At 46.5% G+C, this 25,018-nt stretch overlaps 1 protein-coding gene across 2 annotated transcripts in view; it reads left to right on the top strand.

Moving 5' to 3' along the window:
- The first annotated feature begins 2,100 nt into the window (after window positions 1-2,100).
- The window catches only part of MMP28 (matrix metallopeptidase 28), an 83,747-nt gene continuing 60,829 nt past the window's right edge, over window positions 2,101-25,018 (top strand). For both annotated transcript variants that reach the window (XM_075850458.1, XM_075850457.1), the window contains exon 1: window positions 2,101-2,639. In XM_075850458.1, coding sequence (XP_075706573.1) covers window positions 2,541-2,639 — 99 coding nt within the window. In that variant the 5' untranslated portion in view covers window positions 2,101-2,540. The remainder of the gene's footprint in view (window positions 2,640-25,018) is intronic.

Here is a 25,018-nt window from a genome sequence, read left to right as displayed (position 1 = left end):
CGGCGCGTAAAAAAAAAAGCTTGTCTGCACAGAACATCGTAAAACCCATTGAATTCAATGGGCAGATGTTTGCCGTCGGTTTGGAGCCATTTTATCGGCCGTAATTCCAGGCAAAATACGCCTGAATCACGTCCGTAAATGGGGCGTGTGAACATACCCTAAGGCGTGGTTCACATCTGCGTCAAAGGATCGCAGATCTAGTCAAAAATGCCGAACACCATGGTAATAGTGTGCCGCTGGGCGCCGATGGTGGCCATCATGCAACGGATCCGGCACTTCCGCTATTTTCGTTCCTCTGCTCCTTCTCTGACAGCAGAGCAACAGAAACACCGAATGCGGATGTAAATGAAGCCGTTTATGCTCACACACTTTGTGCAAGCTTTATAGGTATAGAAATCAAATAAAACAGCCCAATGCTGTAACTTAAATAAAAGTGCAGTATAGGCCAAAGACTGACTTTAACCCCTTCCCGCACCTTGACGTAACTGCACGTCGATGTGCTTTCACAGTTAACCGCCGTGCGGCGCTACACCGCAGCGGCGGTTAACTGTGCAGGGTGTCTGCCCTGCATTCCCCGTTGCCGATCAGCGGCCCATCGCCGCTGATTTCGGCAGTTAACCACTTAATTGCGGCGTTCGATTTTGAACAGCACAATTAAGGTGTTTAGCGCCGATCGGCAGCCCCCACGTGAAATCACGGAGGCTGGCGATGGTTTTTAAATTTAGAAAAATGCACATTTTTGCTAATTTTCTCTAAATCTTGTTGTTTTTTTACAAATAAATATTTAATTTATCGACCAAATTTTTTCCCTAACATAAAGTACAATATGTCACGAGAAAACAATCTCAGAATCACTTGGATAGGTAAAAGCATTCCGGAGTTATTACAACATAAAGTGACACATGTCAGATTTGAAAAATCGGCTTCGTCCTGAAGGCCAAAACAGGTTCAGTCCTGAAGGGGTTAATGAAATGTTAGTAAGAGAAAAAACAAAAAAAAGTTAGGCTCCTTTAGTATGGAACTGTTTATAATTTTTTATTTCTGTTAGATTTGTACAGCATCTAGCAGAAAAAAATTCTTCCGTATGAAAACTGAGGCATACAGGCATACAGATGTATAGGTAAGCTCATGCACCGTTTCAAAAGCCCCACTTATGGCTCAGTAGAAAATGTAGCTGTAATATGCCCACGTGCATGAGCCCTAAGATATGTCATACCAGGCACATTAGTGATGTTCCAACAGCTGGCATCCCCAGCGATGTCTAGAATAAGTGGCTTGGCAAAGAGAAGCTGCACATGTTCTGCTTTTCCACTGAAATGAATGGAAATTCTGAACAACTACAAGTGATACAACACCATGTGGGAGCACCACTAGTATGGTATGTTCACACGGCTTACTTTTGGCCGCTTTTTCAGGCCGTAAACGCCCGAAAAACGTCCAAAAACTCAATAATAGAACGCCTCCAAACATCTGGCCATTGATTGCAATGGGAAAAATGCCGTTCTGTTCCAACGGGTCGTTTTTTTACGCTGCCATTTTGAAAAACAGCCACGTAAAAAAACGGCCGCGAAAAACAAGTGCATGTCACTTCTTCAGCCGATTTTGGAGCCGTTTTTCCATAGACTCTCTAGAAAAAAAACGGCCGTAAAAAACGCATGTGGCTTAAAAAACGTCTGAAACTCAGGAGCTGTTTTCCCTTGAAAACAGCTCCGTATTTTCAGACGTTTTGGAGTTTGCGTGTGAGCATACCCTAAATGTTCGACCGATTACACTGCTCAATCTGTCCCGATTATGTTTTATTTCACCTTTTTGTGTATTTTTTTCCCCCATTGACTCCAGGAATACAAACAAAGCATATGCAAGGAATATACATGATTTCTGGATGGCCGTTTCAAACCAACAGAAATGCATAATATTTTCTTGGACAATGCAGCTACAAAATAAATAGAGAAGTAAGAAAAGGGTTAAGAAGTTTTAAAATGATTCACTCTATGAGCAGTGCAGACACAAGTGAGTTTCCTGTGACTGTTCCCAGCCTGCTGTTGATTAGTAATGCTGCTTTCACATGGACTCCTCCTGCCCGGGGAGGTGCCGGGATCCATGTCATCTGTAGATTGTGTAGCTGCTTATCCCAGCAGAGAGAACATAATTCCCTTGCACAACTGTATGTGAGTGTCACAGCTGGCTGGACTACTATCGGTATCACCTATGGAGCCGATGACTGCAGGATCATGCTGGCCATTGTGAATTTTATAGATCTGTGGTTATAGAGAAGGATCACTTTGGATGAAAAGATTCTGATACAAAGGCCAATTAAAGAGATGGATATATGTTTCCAAAAGAAAAGGATACGTTCCAAGGCATAAGAGAAATGGGTGTAAATAATTTGTGGAGATAGGCTGACAAAAGTTTGGTTAGCTTGGCTGCCTCAAGTCATCTTTGAAGAGTGGATAAGTGTCTGCTGCAGATGTGATGGTTTTATTAATAGATTTATTAATAGATTAAAGCGGTGGCTGGAATTAAGAAGCGCTGATTTGTGGATGGCCCATTTTAGAATGATAGCTGGAATTTTCTCTCTTCTTCTTGTCGTAAGTCTCTGCTCCTGCATTGATACTGAAGATGCTGTACGAACTGCTGAGGTAAGACCAAAAATTGGTGTGGCCCCTTCAAGTTGAGCTGAGCCAGTCGCAGATTTTTTTATTTTATAGTAATTGTATCTGACAGTAAGAAAACATCATGTGAAGAACGTATCTGTATCCATTTGAGCTCATTACCTTTTAATATGTGAAATTACCCACATTCCTTTGTTCTTTTTTAAATGTACTAATCTGTGTGTGTATATATATATATATATATATATATATATACAACCTACAGTACTGTTAGTATGTTAGGTTCGTATGTTAAGGCCTGTTCACATCGACCGCGCTATTGATTCCGTCAAAACAACGGAACCCTGTCGCAACGGTGATCAACGGAAACCATTATCAAAGTTACCGTCACAATTGAGATCAATGGTGATGCAAGCGGAAGCTAAGGTTTTCGTTTGCCCTTCCGTTTAGGTGTTCCCCCGATGGAAACCTCCGACGGAACCCATCAACGGAAAGACAACACTGATGTGAACACAGCCTTAAATGATGTGACATAAAACGGCACCACTGCCACATCTAAATAACCACCGTAAAACGTGTTAATACACAATTATCAATCTTCTTACCCCAGTTTTCTAGTATTCGGGTATGTGCACACACAAACTCAAAAACGCCTGAAAATACGGAGCTGTTTTCAAGGGAATACAGCTACTGATTTTCAGACGTTTTTTAAGCCACTCGCTTTCGCAGCATTTTTTACGCCCGTTTTTGGAGCTGATTTCTTCACAAAGTGCTGGATCATACTTTCTTTTTTGTTTGCTTCTAGTATAAATGCATTGAATAATATGGCCTTTGGAAGTAGGGGCAGCATATTTATGAGGCACTTGAATGTGTCAAGAAAAGTGTACGGGGCTTCATTTCTGAACATTTCCGACACTAACCTCTGCCAGAACTGACATGGCATTGTTTTTTTCCCCCTATAGCCGATTCATTAACGGTTGTGCACTGGTTGATGAATATCGTAAGCTGCACCAGTATTAGAAAAATCTTCCCCATTATTTCACTGTTTTCAATGGTGTTTTAAGTTGAGAATTGCTTCCAACTTTAAAGGGGTTGTACAGGATTTTTGGACTTACTTCCAAAAACAGTGCCACACCTGTCCATGGGTTGGGCCTTTTATTGCATCTTGGCTCTATTGAAGTGAATGAGGCTGAACAACCTACTTAAGGCTCTGTTTACATCTCCACTATGGCTTCTGTCTATAACAGAAGCCAAAATACGGTGCCAGGTCTGCCTCAGGATGGAGCTGAACGGCGCCCGACGGACCCCATTGACTTATAATGTGGTTCCGACGAGGTTTATGTTGTTTTGACTGCAAGAAAAACATTGCATGCCGTTTTATTCTTGCTCTCAAAAGTTAGGGTATGTTCACACGAGGGCGTCCGTTACGGCTGAAATTACGGGGATGTTTCAGCCTGAAAACATCCCCGTAATTTCAGCCGTAACGGCATGTGCAGGCGCTTGAACACTGCGTCAATTACGGCCGTAATTAGCGCTGCTATTCATTGGAGTCAATGAATAACGGCTCCAATTACGGCCAAAGAAGTGACAGGTCACTTCTTTGACGCGGGCGTCTATTTACGCGCCGTCATTTGACAGCGGCGCGTAAATATACGCCTCGTGTGAACAGACAAACACCTGCCCATTGCTTTCAATGGGCAGATGTTTGTCGGCGCTATTTTCAGACGTAATTCGGGGCAAAAACGCCCGAATTACGTCCGTAAATAGGCCGTGTGAACATACCCTTATAGGAACCTCTGAAAGATTGTAATAGCACAGGTGTGAGCACAGCTCAAGTGCAGCTTGCCTTCGAAATTGTGAAACTCTACGCTGTGAATGTGATATTTAACTCTTGTAAAGACTGTAAGAACATGTAACACCTCATGCACACGAACATGTCCTTTCTTTCCTCCGTTAGGAGACTCGGATCATTTTTCACGAACCCGATTCACCCGCCAAAGTGAATGGGTCCGTGAAGACTATCGGGTGTCACTCGGATGCCGTCAAAAACGGCACAACGGTCGTGTGCATGAGGCCTAAGCAGATGTTGTCCTGTTTGGATTCTAACTAACCCATTGCCCCAGTGAGCAAAGCCACAGTGTGGATTCACAGGAGTTCCAAGATAGCCCTAGTAGCAGACAGATTGAATAAGAAAATATCAAGTAGAATAAGGAATTAAAATAAGAAATAGAATTGCAATGGGTCTGTGATAATAACATGATCGTTTGTCTGTAGACTTCTCAGATTTGGGTAATAATTTGTAGACCTTTTTAAGGCCCGAGTTCACAGACAGTGGAGAAAAAAAATGCTGTGGATTTTGCCACATATTTCATCATATACATTAGGCCTTATTCATACAGTGCAGTTTTAAAAGCCACAACCAGGAGTGGAAGTATATATCAAAGCTACTGCTAATTTTTTGGGAGGGGAAGTATATAGAGATAAAGATTCTACTCTCTTATTTTCTATCCACTCTTGGTTGTGGCTTCAAAAACTGCACTGTGTGAATATACCCTTACATTTGGTTAAATACATGGCAAAATTCGACAACAGAGAGGGCATACTGTGGATTTTTAAAACCTGCTGCATGCCTACAATCCACTGTATATTTTTTTACTCTGCATGTGAATGAAGTTTTGTAAAAGCCCAATGATTGCTCTATACCTTGCTGTGTTTTTTTTGGTGCAGATTCCAAGAAACAATCACAGGTATAGATGTACTGTGCAGCAACATTGGGATTTGCCACCAGCAGTTTTTAAAACTAGCAGGTGTCAGTCATCAGGTCTCTTGCACACGCGGCAGATCTTGTTGCAGATCTTTTGCTTGCTGTAGAATTAACCCCATTCAAATTAATAAAACTGATTTTCATACGCAGAAATTTCTGCAACAAAATCTGCAGTGTGGTGTTTGCCAAATTGTGTAATCTGCTTTCTGCAGCGCCTTTTTTTTTTTTGGCACTGTGTACTAAACAGAACACAAACAATTATTAATTTTATTTTCTAAGTAGTAATTGCAATTGGGAGTTTACGGACATTAATGGCATATCCAATGGATGACAGTGGGAGAAGGCAGGACTGGCACAGGGCCGGACTGGCAGTTCTGGCAAATGCCAGATGGGCTGGTGCACTGTGGGCTGCTTGACTGCTACCCACACAATCCTTTTCAATTATAGAAACAACGGACTGAGATTGCGCTTGCTGTGCTGTAATTCCCACTCAAACGTTACCAACGTGTCGGGATTGTGACTAGACATTGTGTCATGGCTGGAAGCGATGTCTATTAACTCTCAAGACACTTCAGTAACGTTAATGTGTGAGTATGTGACTGCACATCATGATCTAGCAAGATCACTATGTGCTGATTACATGAATGGAGAGAAGTGTATGACGATGATTGGTCAGCGTCATACACTTCTCTTCACAACACCCACTTGGTCAAAAAGTAAAAACACTCCCAGTTGGGCATTAAGAAAGTCATTAGCATAAATCTAAAATCGGTCATAACTGTGTCAAAATGTATTGTTTTTCTAAATAAAAAAACACTGCTGTTACCTACATTACAGCGCTGATCACATTATGTAGGAGATAGGGCACTTATAATGTGGTGACAGAGCCTCTTTAACCCCTTCCCGCAAATTCACGTAACTGTACGTGATGGGATGCGGTCTGTTCACGCATTTCCACGTACAGTTACGTGAACGCTTTAAACAGCTTAAAACAGACGGCTGTCCGAGACAGCCTAGCAGCTGAGGATGCCGGCCGAGGACCAATCACAGCTGTCCTCGGCTGGCGATGGCTGTGATTGGTCCATCAGTGCAGATGGGCCAATCACAGCTTAGTGTGACGTTTCGAACTATTTAAACTTCAGCCGCACATCCTGGTGCGGCGGAAGTTCAAAAAAGACGGCTGTCAGAGACAGCCTAGCAACTCTGGATGCCGGCCGATGACCAATCACAGCTGTCTTCGGCCGGTGATTACTGTGATTGGTCCATCAGTGCAGATGGACCAATCAAAGCTTAATTTGACTTTGACAGCATTAGGGTGGATTCACACGAACGTGTATTGGGTCCGTGCGGGCCGCGTGGTTTTCACGCGCCACGCACAGACCAATACAAGTCTATGGGGCAGTACAGACAGTCCGTGCTTTTTGCGCAGCGTTTGTCCGCTGTGCAAAAAACGCGACATGGTCAATATCTCCGCGTATTTCGCGCATCACGCACCCATTGAAGTCAATGGGTGCGTGAAAACCACGCAGGTCGCACGGAAGCACTTCCGTGCGAACTGCCTGTTTCGCGCACCAGCTGTCAAAAGGATGAATGTAAACAGAAAAGCACCACGTGCTTTTCTGTTTACAAACATCCAAACGGAGTGTCTTTGAGATGAGCGAACCCGGACAACCGAACCGAACTTCACCGGGTTCGGCCGAACTCGTTTTGGCCGAACCCGGCAAAAAAATTTCCAGTATGCGACGTCAGGAGATAGTCACTGTCCAGGGTGCTGAAAGAGTTAAACTGTTTAAGCACCCTGGACAGTGACTTCCGATCCCAATATACATGAACGTGTAAAAAAAAAAAAGAAGTTCTGACTTACCGATAACTCCCGGCTTCTTCCTCCAGTCTGACCTCCCGGGATGACAATTCAGTCCAAGTGACAGCTCCAGCCAGTCACAGGCCAAGCACAGGCTGCAGCGGTCACATGGACTGCGGCGTCATCCAGGGAGGTGGGGCCCGATGTCAAGAGGCGCGCGTCACCAAGGACGCGTCACCAAGGCAACGGCCGGGAGGGAAGTTCTCGGTAAGTACGAACTTTTTTTTTTTTTTTAACAGGTTTCTCGATATTGTGATCGCCATTCACTGTCGAGGGTGCTGAAAGAGTTAACTGCCGATCAGCTAACTCTTTCAGCACCCTGGACAGTGACTGACGTCGACTAGACTCATCTCTATGATGGCGGCTGCGCGAAAATCACGCAGACGCGCATCATACACGGATTAAAAACGGATGCCAGAGGCAAGGAAGCCTACCAATAGAACAGTTAAATTTTTACATTTTTGAATTATAATCTTTATTATGCTATTCCAGCAAGTAAATAGACAGACAAAACCAACATGAATAGTTAAAATTTTCTATGCATGGATGGGGTCAGTAGCCGTTGTGGCTATAACAATGTACATGTGTTCCTGCCGTCTGTGACTGCAGACAAGCAGATTCAGGAAGTCACCGATATCAACAGAGACCTCCTAAGTAGTTAAATTGTTAAATTATAAAGTAGAGATGCCCACATTCCAGCATGCGTTAAAATTATGAAGAGAGCCCCCCCGACATGTTTCGCTACTTATGTAGCGTCCTCAGGGGTTCACGGAGCTGTCAAGTGGTTTTTGCGCGCGCAAAACGCCGCGTTTTTTGTGCGCGCAAAAACGCAACGTTCGTCTGAATCAGCCCTTAGGGCTGATTCAGACGAACGTTGCGTTTTTGCGCGCGCAAAAAACACGGCGTTTTGCACGCGCAAAAACCACTTGACAGCTCCGTGTGTCATCCGTGTATGATGCGTGGCTGCGTGATTTTCGCGCAGCCGCCATCATAGAGATGAGTCTAGTCGACGTCAGTCACTGTCCAGGGTGCTGAAAGAGTTAACTGATCGGCAGTTAACTCTTTCAGCACCCTCGACAGTGAATGCCGATCACAATATCGAGAAACCTGTTAAAAAAGAAGAAAAAATTCGTACTTACCGAGAACTTCCCTCCCGGCCGTTGCCTTGGTGACGCGTCCTTGGTGACGCGCCTCTCTTGACATCGGGCCCCACCTCCCTGGATGACGCCGCAGTCCATGTGACCGCTGCAGCCTGTGCTTGGCCTGTGATTGGCTGGAGCTGTCATTTGGACTGAATTGTCATCCCGGGAGGTCAGACTGGAGGAAGAAGCCGGGAGTTATCGGTATTTTTTTTTTTACACGTTCATGTATATTGCAATCGGAAGTCACTGTCCAGGGTGCTGAACCAATTTATTTTTTGGCCGGGTTCGGCCGAACCCGGTGAAGTTCGGTTCGGTTGTCCGGGTTCGCTCATCTCAAAGACACTCCGTTTGGATGTTTGTAAACAGAAAAGCACCATGTGCTTTTCTGTTTACATTCATCCTTTTGACAGCTGGTGCGCGAAACAGGCAGTTCGCACGGAAGTGCTTCCGTGCGACCTGCGTGGTTTTCACGCACCCATTGACTTCAATGGGTGCGCGATGCGCGAAATACGCAGAGATATTGAACATGTCGCGCTTTTTGCGCAGCGGACAAACGCTGCATAAAAAGCACGGACTGTCTGTACTGCCCCATAGACTTGTATTGGTCTGTGCATGGCGCGTGAAAACCACGCGGCCCGCACAGACCCAATACACGTTCGTGTGAATCCCCCCTTACAGTTCTGGAAATAAGGCTGTCCAAGACAGCCTAGTAACAGGGGATGCCGGCCGAGGACCAACCACAGCTGTCCTCGGCCGGCGATCGCTGTGACTGGTCCATCAGTGCTGATGGACCAATCACAGTTTATTATGACAGTTGGAGAGGGGAGTTTAGTGTAGTCTCCGTCTCTGACCGCTTCACTTTTGTCAGGGAAGCGATCAGAGAAGGAGCTATTGCTAGATAGATTCGAAGATCGAGCCACCAGACTGTCCCCCTGTCTTGGGAATAAGTGGGAGGATAGTATGGGATTTGCTCCACCCCATACTAGACCAAGGATACCACTTGTATGTGGACAATTTTTACAATAGCGTCCCCCTCCTGAAGTGCCTTTCTGCCAGGGGCACACTAGCATGTGGCACAATTCGGCGAAATCAAAAGTGTCTCCCCAAGTCCTTTATAGAGCAGACACTGCGCCGTGGGGAAAGCAGGGCTGTTAGCTTCTGAAAATTTGATGCTTGTCAAATATAAAGACAAGCGTGATGTCTTTGTTTTGACCACACTGCATGCTGATCGATCCACCAAGCCTGTGTGCATCCAGGACTATAACCAATTCATGGAAGGGTTGGATCTTTCGGACCAGGTACTGCAGCCCTACAGTGCCCTAAGAAAATCTAAGGTGTGGTATAAAAAATTGGCGGTATACCTCACCCAAGTGGCACTGTATAACGCCTTTGTTCTCTACAGAACATCCAGCAATACGGAGACTTTCCTGGGATTCCAAGAAAAAATTATTAAAAAAATCATTTTTGGAGACCAGGAAGCAGAGGGCAGCAGTGAAGGTAGCAGCACTTCTGGGATTTCCAGAATAATACATGGCCAGCATTTCCTGGGAGTACTTCCCCCCCCCCCCCCCCCACAGAAAAAAAAACAAAAACCCCAGAAAAGGTGTTGAGTTTGCACAAGCAGAGGGATTAGGAAAGACACCACTCACTACTGTATGACCTGTCCCTCTAAACCAGGCCTCTGCATCGGAGAATGCTTCCGTTTTTATCACACCTCTGTTGATATTTGTTAAATCTAATTTTTACTACTCCAATGACATCACATCCATTCCATTTATTTGTTAAATACCCCCTGGGCATTTATTTTCCAAATTAATTTGATATCTCAATAATACCACACCCGCCTCCCCCACCCCCCAAAAAAATATAAATTCCCTTTATACCCCTAGATGAATACTGTGCTTTGAAGGGTGCAATTTTATTACATGAGGCATTTCTTGAATTTACTTTATGTTCTGGAGCCTCTGCAAACATAAGTGGTTGCTTAAAAATCATCCACGTAAAAAGTAGGCCATAGAAACCTACTGGAACTGTGTAAAAATCATATATGGAGTATTATTCAGCACAAGATCCAAAAACAAAATGGTAGGCCTTCCCTTTTGAGCCCTACAGTGTGCCCAGGCAGCAGTTAATGGCCACATATGGGGTATTGGCCTTATCCGGAGAAATTGCACAACAAATTTTGGGGTGCTTTTTTTATTTTTTTTATTACCATTGTATAAAAGAAAAATTTGAGGATAAAGCAGGATAAGCTTTATTGGAGAAAATTCAATTCTGCATTTTCACGGTCCAGTGTTTATAACTTCTAAGAAGCACCTTTGGAGTCAAAATGTTCACTACACCCCTAAATAAATTCCTTAAGGAGTGTAGTTTTTACAAAATGGGGTCACTTCCTGGGGGTTTCCACTGTACTTGTACCTCAGTAGCTCTGCAAACGCGACATGGCACCCGAAAACCATTCCAGACAAATCTGAGCTTCAAATAGCGCTACTTCTCTTCTGAGCCCTGCCGTAGGTCCAAACAGCAGTTTCTTACCACATATGAGGTATTCCCGTAATCGGGAGAAGTTGCTTTACAAACTTTGGGGTTCTTTTTCTCCTTTATTCCTAGTAAAAATTAAACATTTCTACGTTTTCTCAGAAAAAAAGTCGATCTTCATACTCATGGCCGAATTCCACTAAATTGTGCAAAAAAACCTGTGGGGTCAAAATGCTAACTATACCACTAGGAAAATTCCTTGAGGGGTGTAGTTTCCAAAATAGGGTCACTTTTGGGGTATTTCCACTGTTTTGGTCCCTCCAGGACGTTGCAAACGCGACATGTCACTGAAAACCAATCCAGCAAAATCTGGACTCCAAAATCCAAATGGCGCTGTTCCTCTTCTGAGCCCTGCCGTGGGTCCAAACAGCAGTTTATTACCACATATGAGGTATTCCCGTAATCGGGAGAAGTTTCTTTTCAAACTTTGGGGTTCTTTTTCTCCTTTACTCCTAGTAAAAATTAAACATTTCTACGTTTTCTCAGAAAAAAAGTCGATCTTCATACTCATGGCCGAATTCCACTAAATTGTGCAAAAAACCTGTGGGGTCAAAATGCTAACTATACCACTAGGAAAATTCCTTGAGGGGTGTAGTTTCCAAAATAGGGTCACTTTTGGGGTATTTCCACTGTTTTGGTCCCTCCAGGACGTTGCAAACGCGACATGTCACTGAAAACCAATCCAGCAAAATCTGGACTCCAAAATCCAAATGGCGCTGTTCCTCTTCTGAGCCCTGCCGTGGGTCCAAACAGCAGTTTATTACCACATATGAGGTATTCCCGTAATCGGGAGAAGTTGCTTTTCAAACTTTGGGGTTCTTTTTCTCCTTTACTCCTAGTAAAAATTAAACATTTCTATGTTTTCTCAGAAAAAAAGTCGATTTTCATACTCATGGCCGAATTCCACTAAATTGTGCAAAAAACCTGTGGGGTCAAAATGCTAACTATACCACTAGGAAAATTCCTTGAGGGGTGTAGTTTCCAAAATGGGGGCACTTTTGGGGGGTTTCCACTGTTTTTGTCCCTCCAGGACGTTGCAAATATGACATGGTACACACCCCAAAAAACATACTCATAGGGAATTTAGATTGTGAGCCCCAATGGGGACAGTAAAAAAGTGGACCTCTGTACAGCGCTGCGTAATATGTTGGCGCTATATAAGTAACTGAAATAAATAAATAAATAAAAATCATTCCAGCAAAATTTGTGCTCCAAAATCCAAATGCCGCTGTTTCCTTTCTGAGCCCTGCCGTGGGTCCAAACAGCAGTTTATTACCACATATGGAGTATTGCCGTAATCAGTAAAAAGTGCTTTATAAAGGCTGGGGTTCTTTTTCTCCTTTATTCCTTGGATAAAGTAAAAAATTCTATGTTTTTTCAGAAAAAAGGTGGATTTTCAATTTTACAGACTTTTTCCAATAAATTTAGCAAAAAACCTGTGGGGTTAAAATGCTAACTACACCCCTCGATAAATTCCCTGAGGGGTGTAGTTTCCAAAATGGGCTCACTTTTGGGGGCTTTCCACTGTTTTGGCACCACAAGACCTCTTCAAACCTGACATGGTGCCTAAAATATATTCCAAAAAAAGGAGGCCCCAAAATCCTCTAGGTGCTCCTTTGCTTCTGAGGTCCGTGTTTCAGTCCAAGAGGATACTAGGCCCACATGTTGGCTATTTCTAAAAACGGTAGCATCAGGGTAATAAATATTGAGTGGCAATTCTTGGCTAAAACCTTCTGTGGTACAATTATTTTTTTTATTACAAATGAATTTTGGCAAAAAAAAAAATGAAATTAGTAAATTTCACATCTATTTTGCTTTAATTCCTGTGAAACGCATAAAGGGTTAAACTTTTTGAATGCTGTTTTGAATACTTTGAGGGGTGCATTTTTTAAAATGGGGTGATTTATGGGGACTTTCTAATATATAAGACCCTCAAAGCCACTTCAGAACTGAACTGGTCCCTGTAAAAATAGCCTTTTGAAATTTTCTTGAAAATGTGAGAAATTGCTGCTAAAGTTCTAAGGCCTCATTCACACGACAGGGTCCGAGTGTCGGCCGGGAAAATCGGCCGTTTTTGGCCGATTTTCCCGGCCGGTTTGCATCCGATTTGCATCCGTTCCGATTCCGTTCCGGGCCGAGTTGCCGTTTTTACCGGCCGATTTGGACCCGATTTGCATCCGTTTTTTCCCCTGTCCGTTTTAAAATCGGATGAATTTCATTTAAATTTGTTGCCACACACAGCCCTTTGTAGATAATGCCACAGCCCCCCTGGTAGGTAATGCCACCCAGCCCCCTGTAGGTGATGCCACACAGCCCCCTGTTGGTGATGCCACCCTGCCCCCTGTAGGCGATGCCACCCAGCCCCCTGTAGGAATACCACCCTGTCCCCTGTAGGTAATGCCACCCAGCTCCCTGTAGGTAATGCCACCCAGCCCCCTGTAGGTAATGCCACCCAGCCCCCTGTAGGTAATGCCACCCAGCCCCCTGTAGGTAATGCCACCCAGCCCCCTGTAGGTAATGCCACCCAGCCCCCTGTAGGTAATGCCATCCAGCCCCCTGTGGATAATGCCACCCAGCCCCCTGTAGGTAATGCCACCCAGTCCCCTGTAGGTGATGCCACCCAGTCCCCTGTAGGTGATCCCACCCAGTCCCCTGTAGGTGATGCCACCAAGCCCCCTGTAAGCGATGCCACCAAGCCCCCTGTAGGCGATGCCACCATGCCCCCTGTAGGCGATGCCACACAGCCACCTGTAGGCGATGCCACAAAGCCCCCTGTAGGCGATGCCACACAGCCCCCTGTAGGCGATGCCACACAGCCCCCTGTAGGCGATGCCACACAGCCCCCTGTAGGCGATGCCACACAGCCTCCTGTAGGCGATGCCACACAGCCCCCTGTAGGCGATGCCACACAGCCCCCTGTAGGCGATGCCACACAGCCCCCTGTAGGCGATGCCACACAGCCCCCTGTAGGCGATGCCACACAGCCCCCTGTAGGCGATGCCACACAGCCCCCTGTAGGCGATGCCACACAGCCCCCTGTAGGCGATGCCACACTGCCCCCTGTAGGCGATGCCACCCACCAGCCCCCTGTAGGCGATGCCACCCAGCCCCCTGTAGGTGATGCCACCCAGTCCCCTGTAGGTGATCCCACACAGCCCCCTGTAGGTTGCACCCATCCCCCCCCCCCCTTCCAGGAGAAGTCACTGACTTCAATGTCCATATATGGACAGTGTAGTCACTCACTTCTCCTGAAGAGGAATTCCCTGCCACAGGTCGGGAATTCGGCTTCAGAAGTGAGTGACGTCACTGTGTCCATATATGGACAGTGTAGTCACTCACTTCTCCTGTAGCGGAATCCCCGGCCATAGAGTCGGGGATTCTGCTGCAGAAGTACGTGACTTTGCTGTGTCCATATATGGACAGTGTAGTCATGCACTTCTCCTGTAGCGGCATCCCCGGCCATAGAGTCAGGGATTCCGCTGCAGAAGTGCGTGACTTCGCTGTGTCCATATATGGACAGTGTAGTCACTCACTTCTCCTGTAGCGGCATCCCCGGCCATAGAGTCGGGGATTCCGCTGCAGAAGTGCGTGACTTCGCTGTGTCCATATATGGACAGTGTAGTCACGCACTTCTCCTGTAGCGGCATCCCCGGCCATAGAGTCGGGGATTCCGCTGCAGAAGTGCGTGACTTCGCTGTGTCCATATATGGACAGTGTAGTCACGCACTTCTCCTGTAGCGGCATCCCCGGCCATAGAGTTGGGGATTCCGCTGCAGAAGTGCGTGAATTCGCTGTGTCCATATATGGACAGTGTAGTCACGCACTTCTCCTGTAGCGGCATCCCCGGCCATAGAGTCGGGGATTCCGCTGCAGAAGTGCGTGACTTCGCTGTGTCCATATACGGACAGTGTAGTCACGCACTTCTCCTGTAGCGGCATCCCCGGCCATAGAGTCTGGGATTCCGCTGCAGAAGTGAGTGACTTCGCTGTGTCCATATCTGGACAGTGTAGTCAGGCACTTCTCCTGTAGCGGAATCCCCAATCCCCGGCCGGGGATTGGGGATTCCGACTCCTACAGCGAGCAATAAAAGACCCTCCTCCTCCTCACATGCACTCTGCACTGTGAGGAGGAGGAGAGAGAGTGCGCAAGCGACGGTAGACCCGGCCATCACTCGGGACACATTCCGGTGATGGCCGGGCATTACCCGGCCCCATAGACTTCTATGGGAGCCGGGCGGCCGGGCACCCGGCCGAAAATAGAGCATGTCCTATTTTTTGACGGCCGGTTTTCCCGGCCGTCAAAAAATCGGTCGTGTGAATAGCCCCATTAGGGGTCTATTATTCCTAATGCAGCCGGGTGCCGGCCGATTTATGAACGGCCGGCACCCGGCCGGGAAACCCTGTCGTGTGAATCCCGCCTAAGCCTTGTAACGTCCTAGAAAAATAAAAGGACGTTCAAATAACAATGCAAACATAAAGCAGACATATGGGGGATGTTAACTAGTAACTATTTTGTGTGTTATTTCTATCTGTCTTACAAACAGATACATTTAGAAAAATGCTGATTTTCACAAATTTTCTCTAAATTATGGTGTTTTTCACAAATAAATACTGAATTTATCGACCAAATTTTTTCACTAACGTCAAGTACAATATGTCACGAGAAAACAATTGCGGAATCGCTTGGCTAGGTGAAAGCATTCCGGAGTTATTACAACATAAAGTGACACATGTCAGATTTGAAAAAACAGACTGTGTCCTTAAAGGAACAGTGTCACTACCAACTTTGTTTTTAATATGTTATGTGTTTTTGTGTGATAGATCAATAAATTTTATTAATGTATGTTGCTGTTTTGTACTTTTTACGTTTTTAATTGATTAGCTGCTCTATGGGGGCTGCCATTTTTGTTTCCATTACTGTGTGTGTCGATTAACGACACACACAGGCATGGAATACGGCAGCCACAGTCCCATAGGGACTGCGAACGGCTCCCGTCCCATTGACTGCCGTGTACGGCGTCTGTGTGTGAACTGCGCATGCGCCGCTCACACACAGACCAAAACTGAGGCATTTGCTAGAGCGAAATCCGGCGCCATGTTCCTGTCGACCGGAAGCCGCGGCAGGAGTGTGAGATGACGAGTTCCGGCCGCGGCTTCCGGTCATGTATTCGCAGCGAAGGCGCAAGAAGACCAGTCGCAAGAAGTTTGACAGAGAGGAGGTCGCGTCAGGAACAGGTAAGTTCTGTTCATGTGCATTTGTGTGAGCAGCCTTTGGCATCATACCAGGGAAGCCTGTGGCATCATAACAGGGAGGCCTGCGGCATCATAACAGGGAGGCCTGCAGCATCATAACAGGGAGGCCTGCGGCATCATAACAGGGAGGCCTGCGGCATCATAACAGGGAGGCCTGCGGCATCATAACAGGGAGGCCTGCGGCATCATAACAGGGAGGCCTGCGGCATCATAACAGGGAGGCCTGCGGCATCATAACAGGGATGCCTGCGGCATCATAACAGCGGAGGCCTGCGGCATCATACGAAGGGAGGCCTGTGGCAGCATACAAGCAGAGGCGTGTGGCATCATAACAGGGAGGCCTTGTTGCATCATGTCTGCGGAGGCCTGCGGCATCATACGAAGCTTAAGCATATAAATAAAAAATGTTTTAACCAATAAATAAATAATGCCAGTTTTCTAAAGTTATTCCAATTCGGTGAAAAGCTAAAACGTAAACTGTAAAGTTGTGGTAATAAAGGGTCCTACACCCTCATAAAAAGCATTCCCATAGACACTCATTAAAACCATCCCCATCAGCAACATTAGGACAAAGTGCAACTTTCTAACATGTTACCCCGGGCCTAATTCTGCCTCCCTGCAACGATTATGGGGCTTGAGGCCAGCATTAATGTAGATCTGGCAGAGCAAGTCCCTGCTGTAACTCCACCTTGTATAGTAGAGAATTGCATTATGGACCACTGCCTTATACACCGTTAAGCCACAACCTGCCTTATATTCTGTAGGTCCCCCCTCATGTCGCCAAAACTGCTATGAGCCATTGACGTCACAAGACCTCTGAAGGTGTCCTGTGGTATCTGGCACCAAGACTTTTCTTAGCAGTTTCTTTTTCCTGTAAGTTGCCAGGTGGTATTTCATGGATTGGACTTTTCCAGCACATCCCACATCTGCTCGATCAGTGTAAAGGATCTGCCAGGCACAGCTTCGGGGTTAACGCCCATAGATAATCAGTCTGCACCTGCTTCTATGTCTGTGAGACTGACTCCATCTTCCACCACTCAGGGTGGCAGGCTTAGGAGTGGAAGAACCTATCACAGCCTGGCCAGACGGAGCTAGCTCCCGCCCTCTGTCTATTTATACCTGCCTTTCCTGTTCCTCCTTTGCTTGTGATTCTTCTCGTTTGGTTTCCTGACCCTGCCGCAGCTTCTTGTACTATTGTCCTTGCTTCATATTGACCCCGGCTTGCTGACTACTCTCCTGCTCTGCGTTTGGTACCTCGTACACTCCTGGTTTGACTCGGCTTGTTTACTACTCCTCTGCTCTGCGTTTGGCACCTCGTACTCTCCTGGTTTGACTCGGCTTGTTCACTTCTCTTGTTGCTCACGGTATTGCCGTGGGAAACTGCCCCTTTCTCCCCCTAGCTCTGTGTACCCTTGTCTGTTTGTCTGTCGTGCACTTATTGAGCGTAGGGACCGTCGCCCAGTTGTACCCCGTCGCCTAGGGCGGGCCGTTGCAAGTAGGCAGGGACTGAGTGGCGGGTAGATTAGGGCTCACTTGTCTGTCTCCCACCCCTGTCATTACATAATCACAAACCCATACCTAGTCTACCCTGGTCCCTGACACCACTATGGACCCCCTTGAGGCCCTGGCTCAGCAAATGCAGGGTCTCTCCATACAGGTCCAGGCCCTGGCTCAGAGGGTCAACCAGCCTGATGCTACCATGCTAGTCCCCCTCACCTCACCTCTTGAACCCCACCTCAAGTTGCCCGACCGGTTTTCAGGGGACCGGAAGACTTTTCTCTCCTTTCGGGAGAGTTGTAGGCTCTATTTTCGTTTAAAGCCCCACTCCTCAGGTTCTGAGAGCCAGCGGGTGGGTATAATTATGTCCCGGCTCCAGGAAGAGCCCCAAGAATGGGCCTTCTCCTTGGCTCCTGACGCCCCTGAACTTTCCTCCGTTTTTCTTTTCTGCTCTCGGACTCATCTATGACGAGACTGACAAGACTGCTTTTGCCGAGAGTCAGCTGGTGACCTTACGTCAGGGTAAGAGACCTGTTGAGGAGTATTGCTCTGACTTTAAGAAGTGGTGCGTAGCTTCTCGGTGGAATGACCCTGCCTTAAGGTGCCAGTTTAGGTTGGGTCTGTCAAACGCCCTGAAAGATCTGCTAGTTAGTTATCCCTCTTCTGACTCCCTAGACCAGGTTATGGCTTTAGCGGTACGACTTGACCGACCTCTCAGGGAACGACGACTTGAACGTCTTGATGTTTTCTCCTCTGACTCCCCCATGATGCCTCCCGAGGTTCCGCTGCTTCGTTCCTCCCTGGAAGACTCGGAGGTACCTATGCAACTCGGGGCCTCCGTGTGCCCCCAACAACGTAGAGATTTCCGCAGGAAGAATGGTCTCTGCTTCTACTGTGGGAATGACAAGCATCAAGTGAACAACTGTCCTAAGCGTAAGAATGCAGCCGGAGAACTTCCGCGCCTAAGTGATCATCGGGGAGGTCACTTGGGCGCACAGGTATTTCCCGTAAATATGAAACTTAATAAAATCTTGCTTCCCTTTCAGGTCTCTTTTGGTGGTAGGTCTGCTACCGGCAGTGCCTTCGTGGATTCAGGGTCTTCTGCTAATATCATGTCTGTGGAATTTGCTATGTCTCTAGCTATGCCTTTGATTGATTTGCCTAAACCTGTCCCGGTAGTGGGTATCGACTCCACTCCTTTTGCTATTGGTTATTTTACACATCATACCCCTGTTTTTGAACTCCATGTTGGCTCCATGCATTTGGAGCAGTGCCCTGTACTGTTAATGCAGGTATTATCGTCCGATTTGGTTTTAGGCCTTCCCTGGTTGCAGTTGCATAATCCCACGTTTGACTGGAATTCTGGTGACCTTACCAAGTGGGGTAATGAATGCTTGACGTCATGTTTTTCTGTTAATTCTATTTCTCCCCCTGAGGTGGTGAACACGCTACCTGAGTTTGTTCAGGACTTCGCCGATGTTTTCTCTAAGGAGGCCTCCGAAGTGTTACCTCCTCATAGAGAATATGATTGCGCAATCAATTTGGTACCAGGAGCTAAGTTCCCTAAGGGTAGGATATTTAATCTCTCTTGTCCCGAACGTGAAGCCATGAGAGAGTATATCCAGGAATGCCTGGCCAAGGGTTACATTCGCCCCTCTACTTCTCCGGTAGGTGCTGGCTTCTTCTTCGTAGGGAAGAAGGATGGTGGTCTTAGGCCATGCATTGACTACCGAAGCTTGAATAAGGTCACTGTAAGGAACCAGTATCCCCTTCCTTTGATTCCTGATCTCTTTAATCAGGTTCAGGGGGCCCAATGGTTCTCTAAGTTTGATCTACGGGGGGTGTATAACCTTATCCGCATCAAAGAGGGGGATGAGTGGAAGACTGCGTTTAACACGCCCGAAGGTCATTTCGAATACCTCGTCATGCCCTTTGGGTTGTGTAATGCTCCCGCGGTCTTCCAGAATTTCATAAATGAGATTTTAAGAGACTACCTGGGGGTATTTCTTGTAGTGTACCTTGATGACATACTTGTGTTTTCCAAGGACTGGTCCTCCCACATTGAGCATGTCAGGAAGGTGCTCCAGGTCCTTCGAGAAAACAAACTGTTTGCGAAGACCAAAAAATGTGTGTTTGGGGTGCAGGAGATACCATTTTTGGGCCAAATCCTCACTCCTCATGAATTCCGCATGGACCCTGCCAAGGTTCAGGCTGTGGCGGAATGGGTCCAACCTGCCTCCCTGAAGGCGTTACAGTGCTTCCTGGGGTTCGCTAATTATTACAGGAGGTTTATTGCTAACTTCTCGGTCATCGCTAAGCCTCTTACGGATCTCACTCGCAAAGGTGCTGATCTCCTCCACTGGCCTCCTGAGGCTGTCCAGGCTTTTGAGGTCCTTAAGAAGTGCTTTATCTCGGCCCCGGTGCTGTTTCAGCCCAACCAAATGGAGCCATTTATCGTGGACGTTGACGCGTCCGAGGTGGGAGTGGGGGCTGTCTTGTCCCAGGGTACCAGTTCCCTCACCCATCTCCGTCCCTGTGCCTACTTCTCCAGGAAGTTTTCACCCACTGAGAGTAACTATGATATTGGCAACCGCAAACTTTTAGCCATTAAATGGGCATTTGAAGAGTGGCGCCACTTCCTGGAGGGGGCTAGGCACCAGGTAACGGTCCTTACCGACCACAAGAATCTGGTTTTCCTAGAATCTGCCCGGAGGCTAAACCCGAGACAAGCTCGTTGGGCGCTATTTTTTTTTACCAGATTCAACTTTGTGGTTACCTATAGGGCTGGGTCTAAAAATGTTACGGCTGATGCACTGTCACGTAGCTTCATGGCCAGCCCTCCTTCGGAGGAAGATCCTGCTTGTATTTTGCCTCCAGGTATAATCATTTCCGCTTTTGATTCTGATTTAGTCTCTGAAATTGCGGCTGATCAAGGTTAAGCTCCCGGGAGCCTTCCTGAGAACAAGCTGTTTGTTCCCCTGCAATTCCGGCTAAGGGTACTTAGGGAAAATCATGACTCTGCACTATCTGGCCATCCAGGCATCCTGGGTACCAAGCACCTCATTGCAAGAAACTATTGGTGGCCTGGGTTGCCTAAAGACGTTAAGGCCTACGTCGCCGCTTGTGAAGTTTGTGCTAGGTCCAAGACTCCCAGGTCCCGACCAGCGGGCTTACTATGTTCTTTGCCTATTCCCCAGAGACGTTGGACCCATATCTCCATGGATTTTATCACCGATTTGCCTCCATCTCAAGGCAAGTCGGTGGTGTGGGTTTTAGTAGACCGCTTCAGTAAGATGTGCCACTTTGTGCCCCTCAAGAAACTACCCAATGCTAAGACGTTAGCTACCTTGTTTGTCAAACACATCCTGCGTCTCCATGGGGTCCCTGTCAATATTGTTTCTGATAGATGGGTACAATTAGTTTCATTGTTTTGGAGAGCCTTCTGTAAAAAGTTGGAGATTGATCTGTCCTTCTCCTCTGCCTTCCATCCTGAAACTAATGGCCAAACTGAGAGGACTAATCAGTCTCTAGAACAATATTTAAGGTGTTTTATCTCTGACTGTCAATATGATTGGGTCTCATTCATTCCCCTCGCCGAATTTTCCCTTAATAACCGGGTCAGTAACTCGTCAGGGGTCTTCCCCTTTTTCTGTAATTTTGGGTTGAATCCACGGTTCTCTTCCGTTTCACCTGGTAGTTCCAACAATCCAGAGGTAGAGGTCGTTCATCGAGAACTGTGCACAGTCTGGTCTCAGGTTCAGAAGAACCTAGAGGCGTCCCAGAGCATACAAAAAACTCAGGCAGATAGAAAACGTTCTGCTAACCCCTTGTTTATGGTCGGGGATCTGGTGTGGCTATCGTCTAAAAATTTGCGCCTTAAGGTCCCGTCCAAGAAGTTTGCTCCCCGGTTTATAGGGCCGTACAAGGTAATTGAAGTCCTCAATCCTGTCTCCTTCCGACTGGAGTTGCCACCATCTTTTCGAGTACACAACGTGTTCCATGCCTCCCTCCTTAAATGCTGCTCCCCGTCCTTTGCTCCCTTGAGGAAACCTCCGGTCCCTGTTCTCACCCCTGAGGGGGCAGAATTCGAGGTGGCCAAGATTGTGGACAGCAGGATGGTCCAAGGCTCCCTCCAGTACCTGGTCCATTGGAGAGGATACGGGCCTGAGGAGAGGACTTGGGTACCCGCTCGGGATGTTCACGCTGGGATATTGGTCAGGAGGTTTCACCTTCGTTTCCCCAGTAAACCAGGTCCACTTAGAAAGGGTCTGGTGGCCCCTCATAAAAGGGGGGGGGCCAGGCACAGCTTCGGGATTAACGCCCATAGATAATCAGTCTGCACCTGCTTCTATGTCTGTGAGACTGACTCCATCTTCCACCACTCAGGGTGGCAGGCTTAGGAGTGGGAGAACCTATCACAGCCTGGCCAGACGGAGCTAGCTCCCGCCCTCTGTCTATTTATACCTGCTTTTCCTGTTCCTCCTTTGCTTGTGATTCTTCTCGTCTGGTTTCCTGGCCCTGCTGCAGCTTCTTGTACCATTGTCCTTGCTTCATATTGATCCCGGCTTGCTGACTACTCTCCTGCTCTGCGTTTGGTACCTCGTACACTCCTACTTTGACTCGGCTTGTTTACTACTCCTCTGCTCTGCGTTTGGCACCTCGTACTCTCCTGGTTTGACTCGGCTTGTTCACTTCTCTTGTTGCTCACGGTGTTGCCGTGGGCAACTGCCCCTTTCTCCCCCTAGCTCTGTGTACCCTTGTCTGTTTGTCTGTCGTGCACTTATTGAGCGTAGGGACCGTCGCCCAGTTGTACCCCGTCGCCTAGGGCGGGCCGTTGCAAGTAGGCAGGGACTGAGTGGCGGGTAGATTAGGGCGCACTTGTCTGTCTCCCCACCCCCGTCATTACAATCAGATTAAGATCTGGGGAATTTGGAGACCAAGTCAACACTTTTTGTCATGTTCCTCAAACCATTCTTGAACAATTTTCACACTGTGGCAGGGTACATTATCCTGCTGTAGGAAGTCACTGTCATTAGGGAATACCGTTGCCATGAAGGGGTGTACGTGGTCGTCAACAATGTTTAGGTAGGTGCTAAGTGTCAAAGTAACATCCACATGAATGCCAGGACCCAAGGTTTCCCAGCAGAACGTTGCCTCCGCCAGCTTGCCTTTTTTTACTTAGTCCATCTTGGTGCCATCTCTTTCTCAAATAAGCAACGCACATGCACCTGGCAATCTACAGGTAAAAAACCAACAACATGATTTATCAGACCACATTGCTCCATGGTCCAGTTATGATGTTAACGCGCCCATTATAGCTGCTTTAATCGGCTTTAAAGGAGTTGCTGAGGATTAGAAAAACATGGCAGCTTTCTTCCAAAAACAGGACCACAGGTTTTGTCTGGTGCTGCAGGTCAGCCCCATTGAAGTGAATAGTACTTGCACTCTCACACACAGCCTGTGGACAGGAGTAGCGCTGTTTGTAGAAGAAAGCTGCCATGTTTTTATAATCTTGTACACCTTTAATTCTAATTGGCCGTGCGCTCTGCAACTCTGCCGCCTGGCATCCTTGCCAGTCCCGCCGCTAGACCCCTTGTGACGGCTGACAGAACAAGACTATGCTGGAGCTGGTCAAGTACAGTATGTGACAAAACATGGTTTTCACTTTCAAGTCCGAGTTGCCTCGTCTGCCAACTTTCTGACACACATATTACAGATATCATAGCTGCATTAGGAGTATGTTTTAAATAAAGGGTACAGCTTAGTTTTCTAGAAAAGCAGCCAAAACTAATAGTTTAGATTGGTGTTTTGTGAAAAGATAATTAACTTGATTTACTCAGGTTCCATTTATGGAAGATGATATATGTTTGCGTGTGTTAGCAAGTTATGTCATTTTGTAAGCTTTTCTGTACAGTCCATTATATAAAATGTCAGATGTTACATTAGAACTTGCTTAACTGCTTACATTTGTACCTAGTTTACAAAAATATTAACTTTTTTTAGCGTAATACTACACTTTTCAAAGAGTAAATTGTAAGCTCACCAGCTCTTAGGGCCTGTTCACATCACCGTTGCCCTTCTGTTGACGGGTTCCGTCGGGTTAACCCCTCAGCAGAAAGGCAAACGGAAACCTCAGCTTCCGTTTCCCTCACCGTTGAACTCAATGGTGATGGAAACCTAGCTAATGGTTTCCGTCTGTCACCGTTGTGACAGGGTTCCGTTGTTTCGGACGGAATTAATAGCGCAGTCGACTGCGCTATTCCATCAAAATGACAGAACTCTGTCGCAACGGTGACAAGTAGATGAATATTCACATTTATTATCCATGCGAAAGTTCTCTGTCTGATAAGCTGAGCATTACGGCATACATTTCAAACTAGAAAAAATGCTCACTCAGGGTATGTTTACACGCAGTGTTTTCAGACGTAATTCGGCCTTTTTACACCTCGAATTACGCCTGAAAAACGGCTCCATTACGCCTACAAACATCTGCCCATTGCTTTCAATGTATTTTACGATGTTCTGTTCTCACGAGGTGTAATTTTACGCGTCGCTGTCAAAAGATGCCGCGAAAAAGAAGTGCATGTCACTTCTTGGGACGTTTTTGGAGCCATTCAAAAACAGCTCCAATAATGTCTGTAAAATACACTGCGAAAAACGCGAGTTGCTACAAAAACTTCTGAAAATCAGGAGCTGTTTTCGCTTGAAAACAGCTCCGTATTTTCTGATGTTTTTAGTCTAGCGTGTGCACATACCCTTAAACTAGAACATAGATAATGGTAATAACCTTCAGGGAATAGGATGGTACATGGTTTAATATCTAAAATCCCTAATGCTGTACTGTTTGAGGTTACAAATTTTTTTGGTCCCTGTGGTTTAAGGTTGTTTGGGGGCTATTACTCATATCAGAAAGTAGTCTAGGGTTGTTTTATAGCTAATATTTAAGATCCCTGGTGGTCTAAGGTGATTAAAGGTAATGTGTCGCTAGAAATTTTTTTTATTTTTTTTTAGTTAAACAGTTAGTGTATAGGTGATTAAACATTGTTCTAATTTTTTTATTTTTTTCACGAGTCAGGAAATATTATAAATTAGATTCTAATTTATAACATTTCCCAGCGATGGTCACTAGAGGGAGCAATTCCCAAAATTGCAGCATTGCATGTGGTAAAGCAACCACATTGCTTTATGCTCCAAAATTTGAGAAAACTCACTCGCTCTAGTGAGCTCTCAGAATCCCCCCTCCTTTATCCTGGCTAGTGCCGGGAGAAACGAGGGGATTGAACGGTCAAACCTCCTACACGGTGTGTCTCCATTTTTTGAGCTAACACACAGTGTAGTAGGTTTACATACAG

The sequence above is a fragment of the Rhinoderma darwinii genome, chromosome 2 (assembly GCF_050947455.1).
Source record: "Rhinoderma darwinii isolate aRhiDar2 chromosome 2, aRhiDar2.hap1, whole genome shotgun sequence".
In the NCBI taxonomy this organism is placed as follows: Eukaryota; Metazoa; Chordata; class Amphibia; order Anura; family Rhinodermatidae; genus Rhinoderma; species Rhinoderma darwinii.
This window is presented reverse-complemented; position numbering and strand designations above follow the sequence as displayed.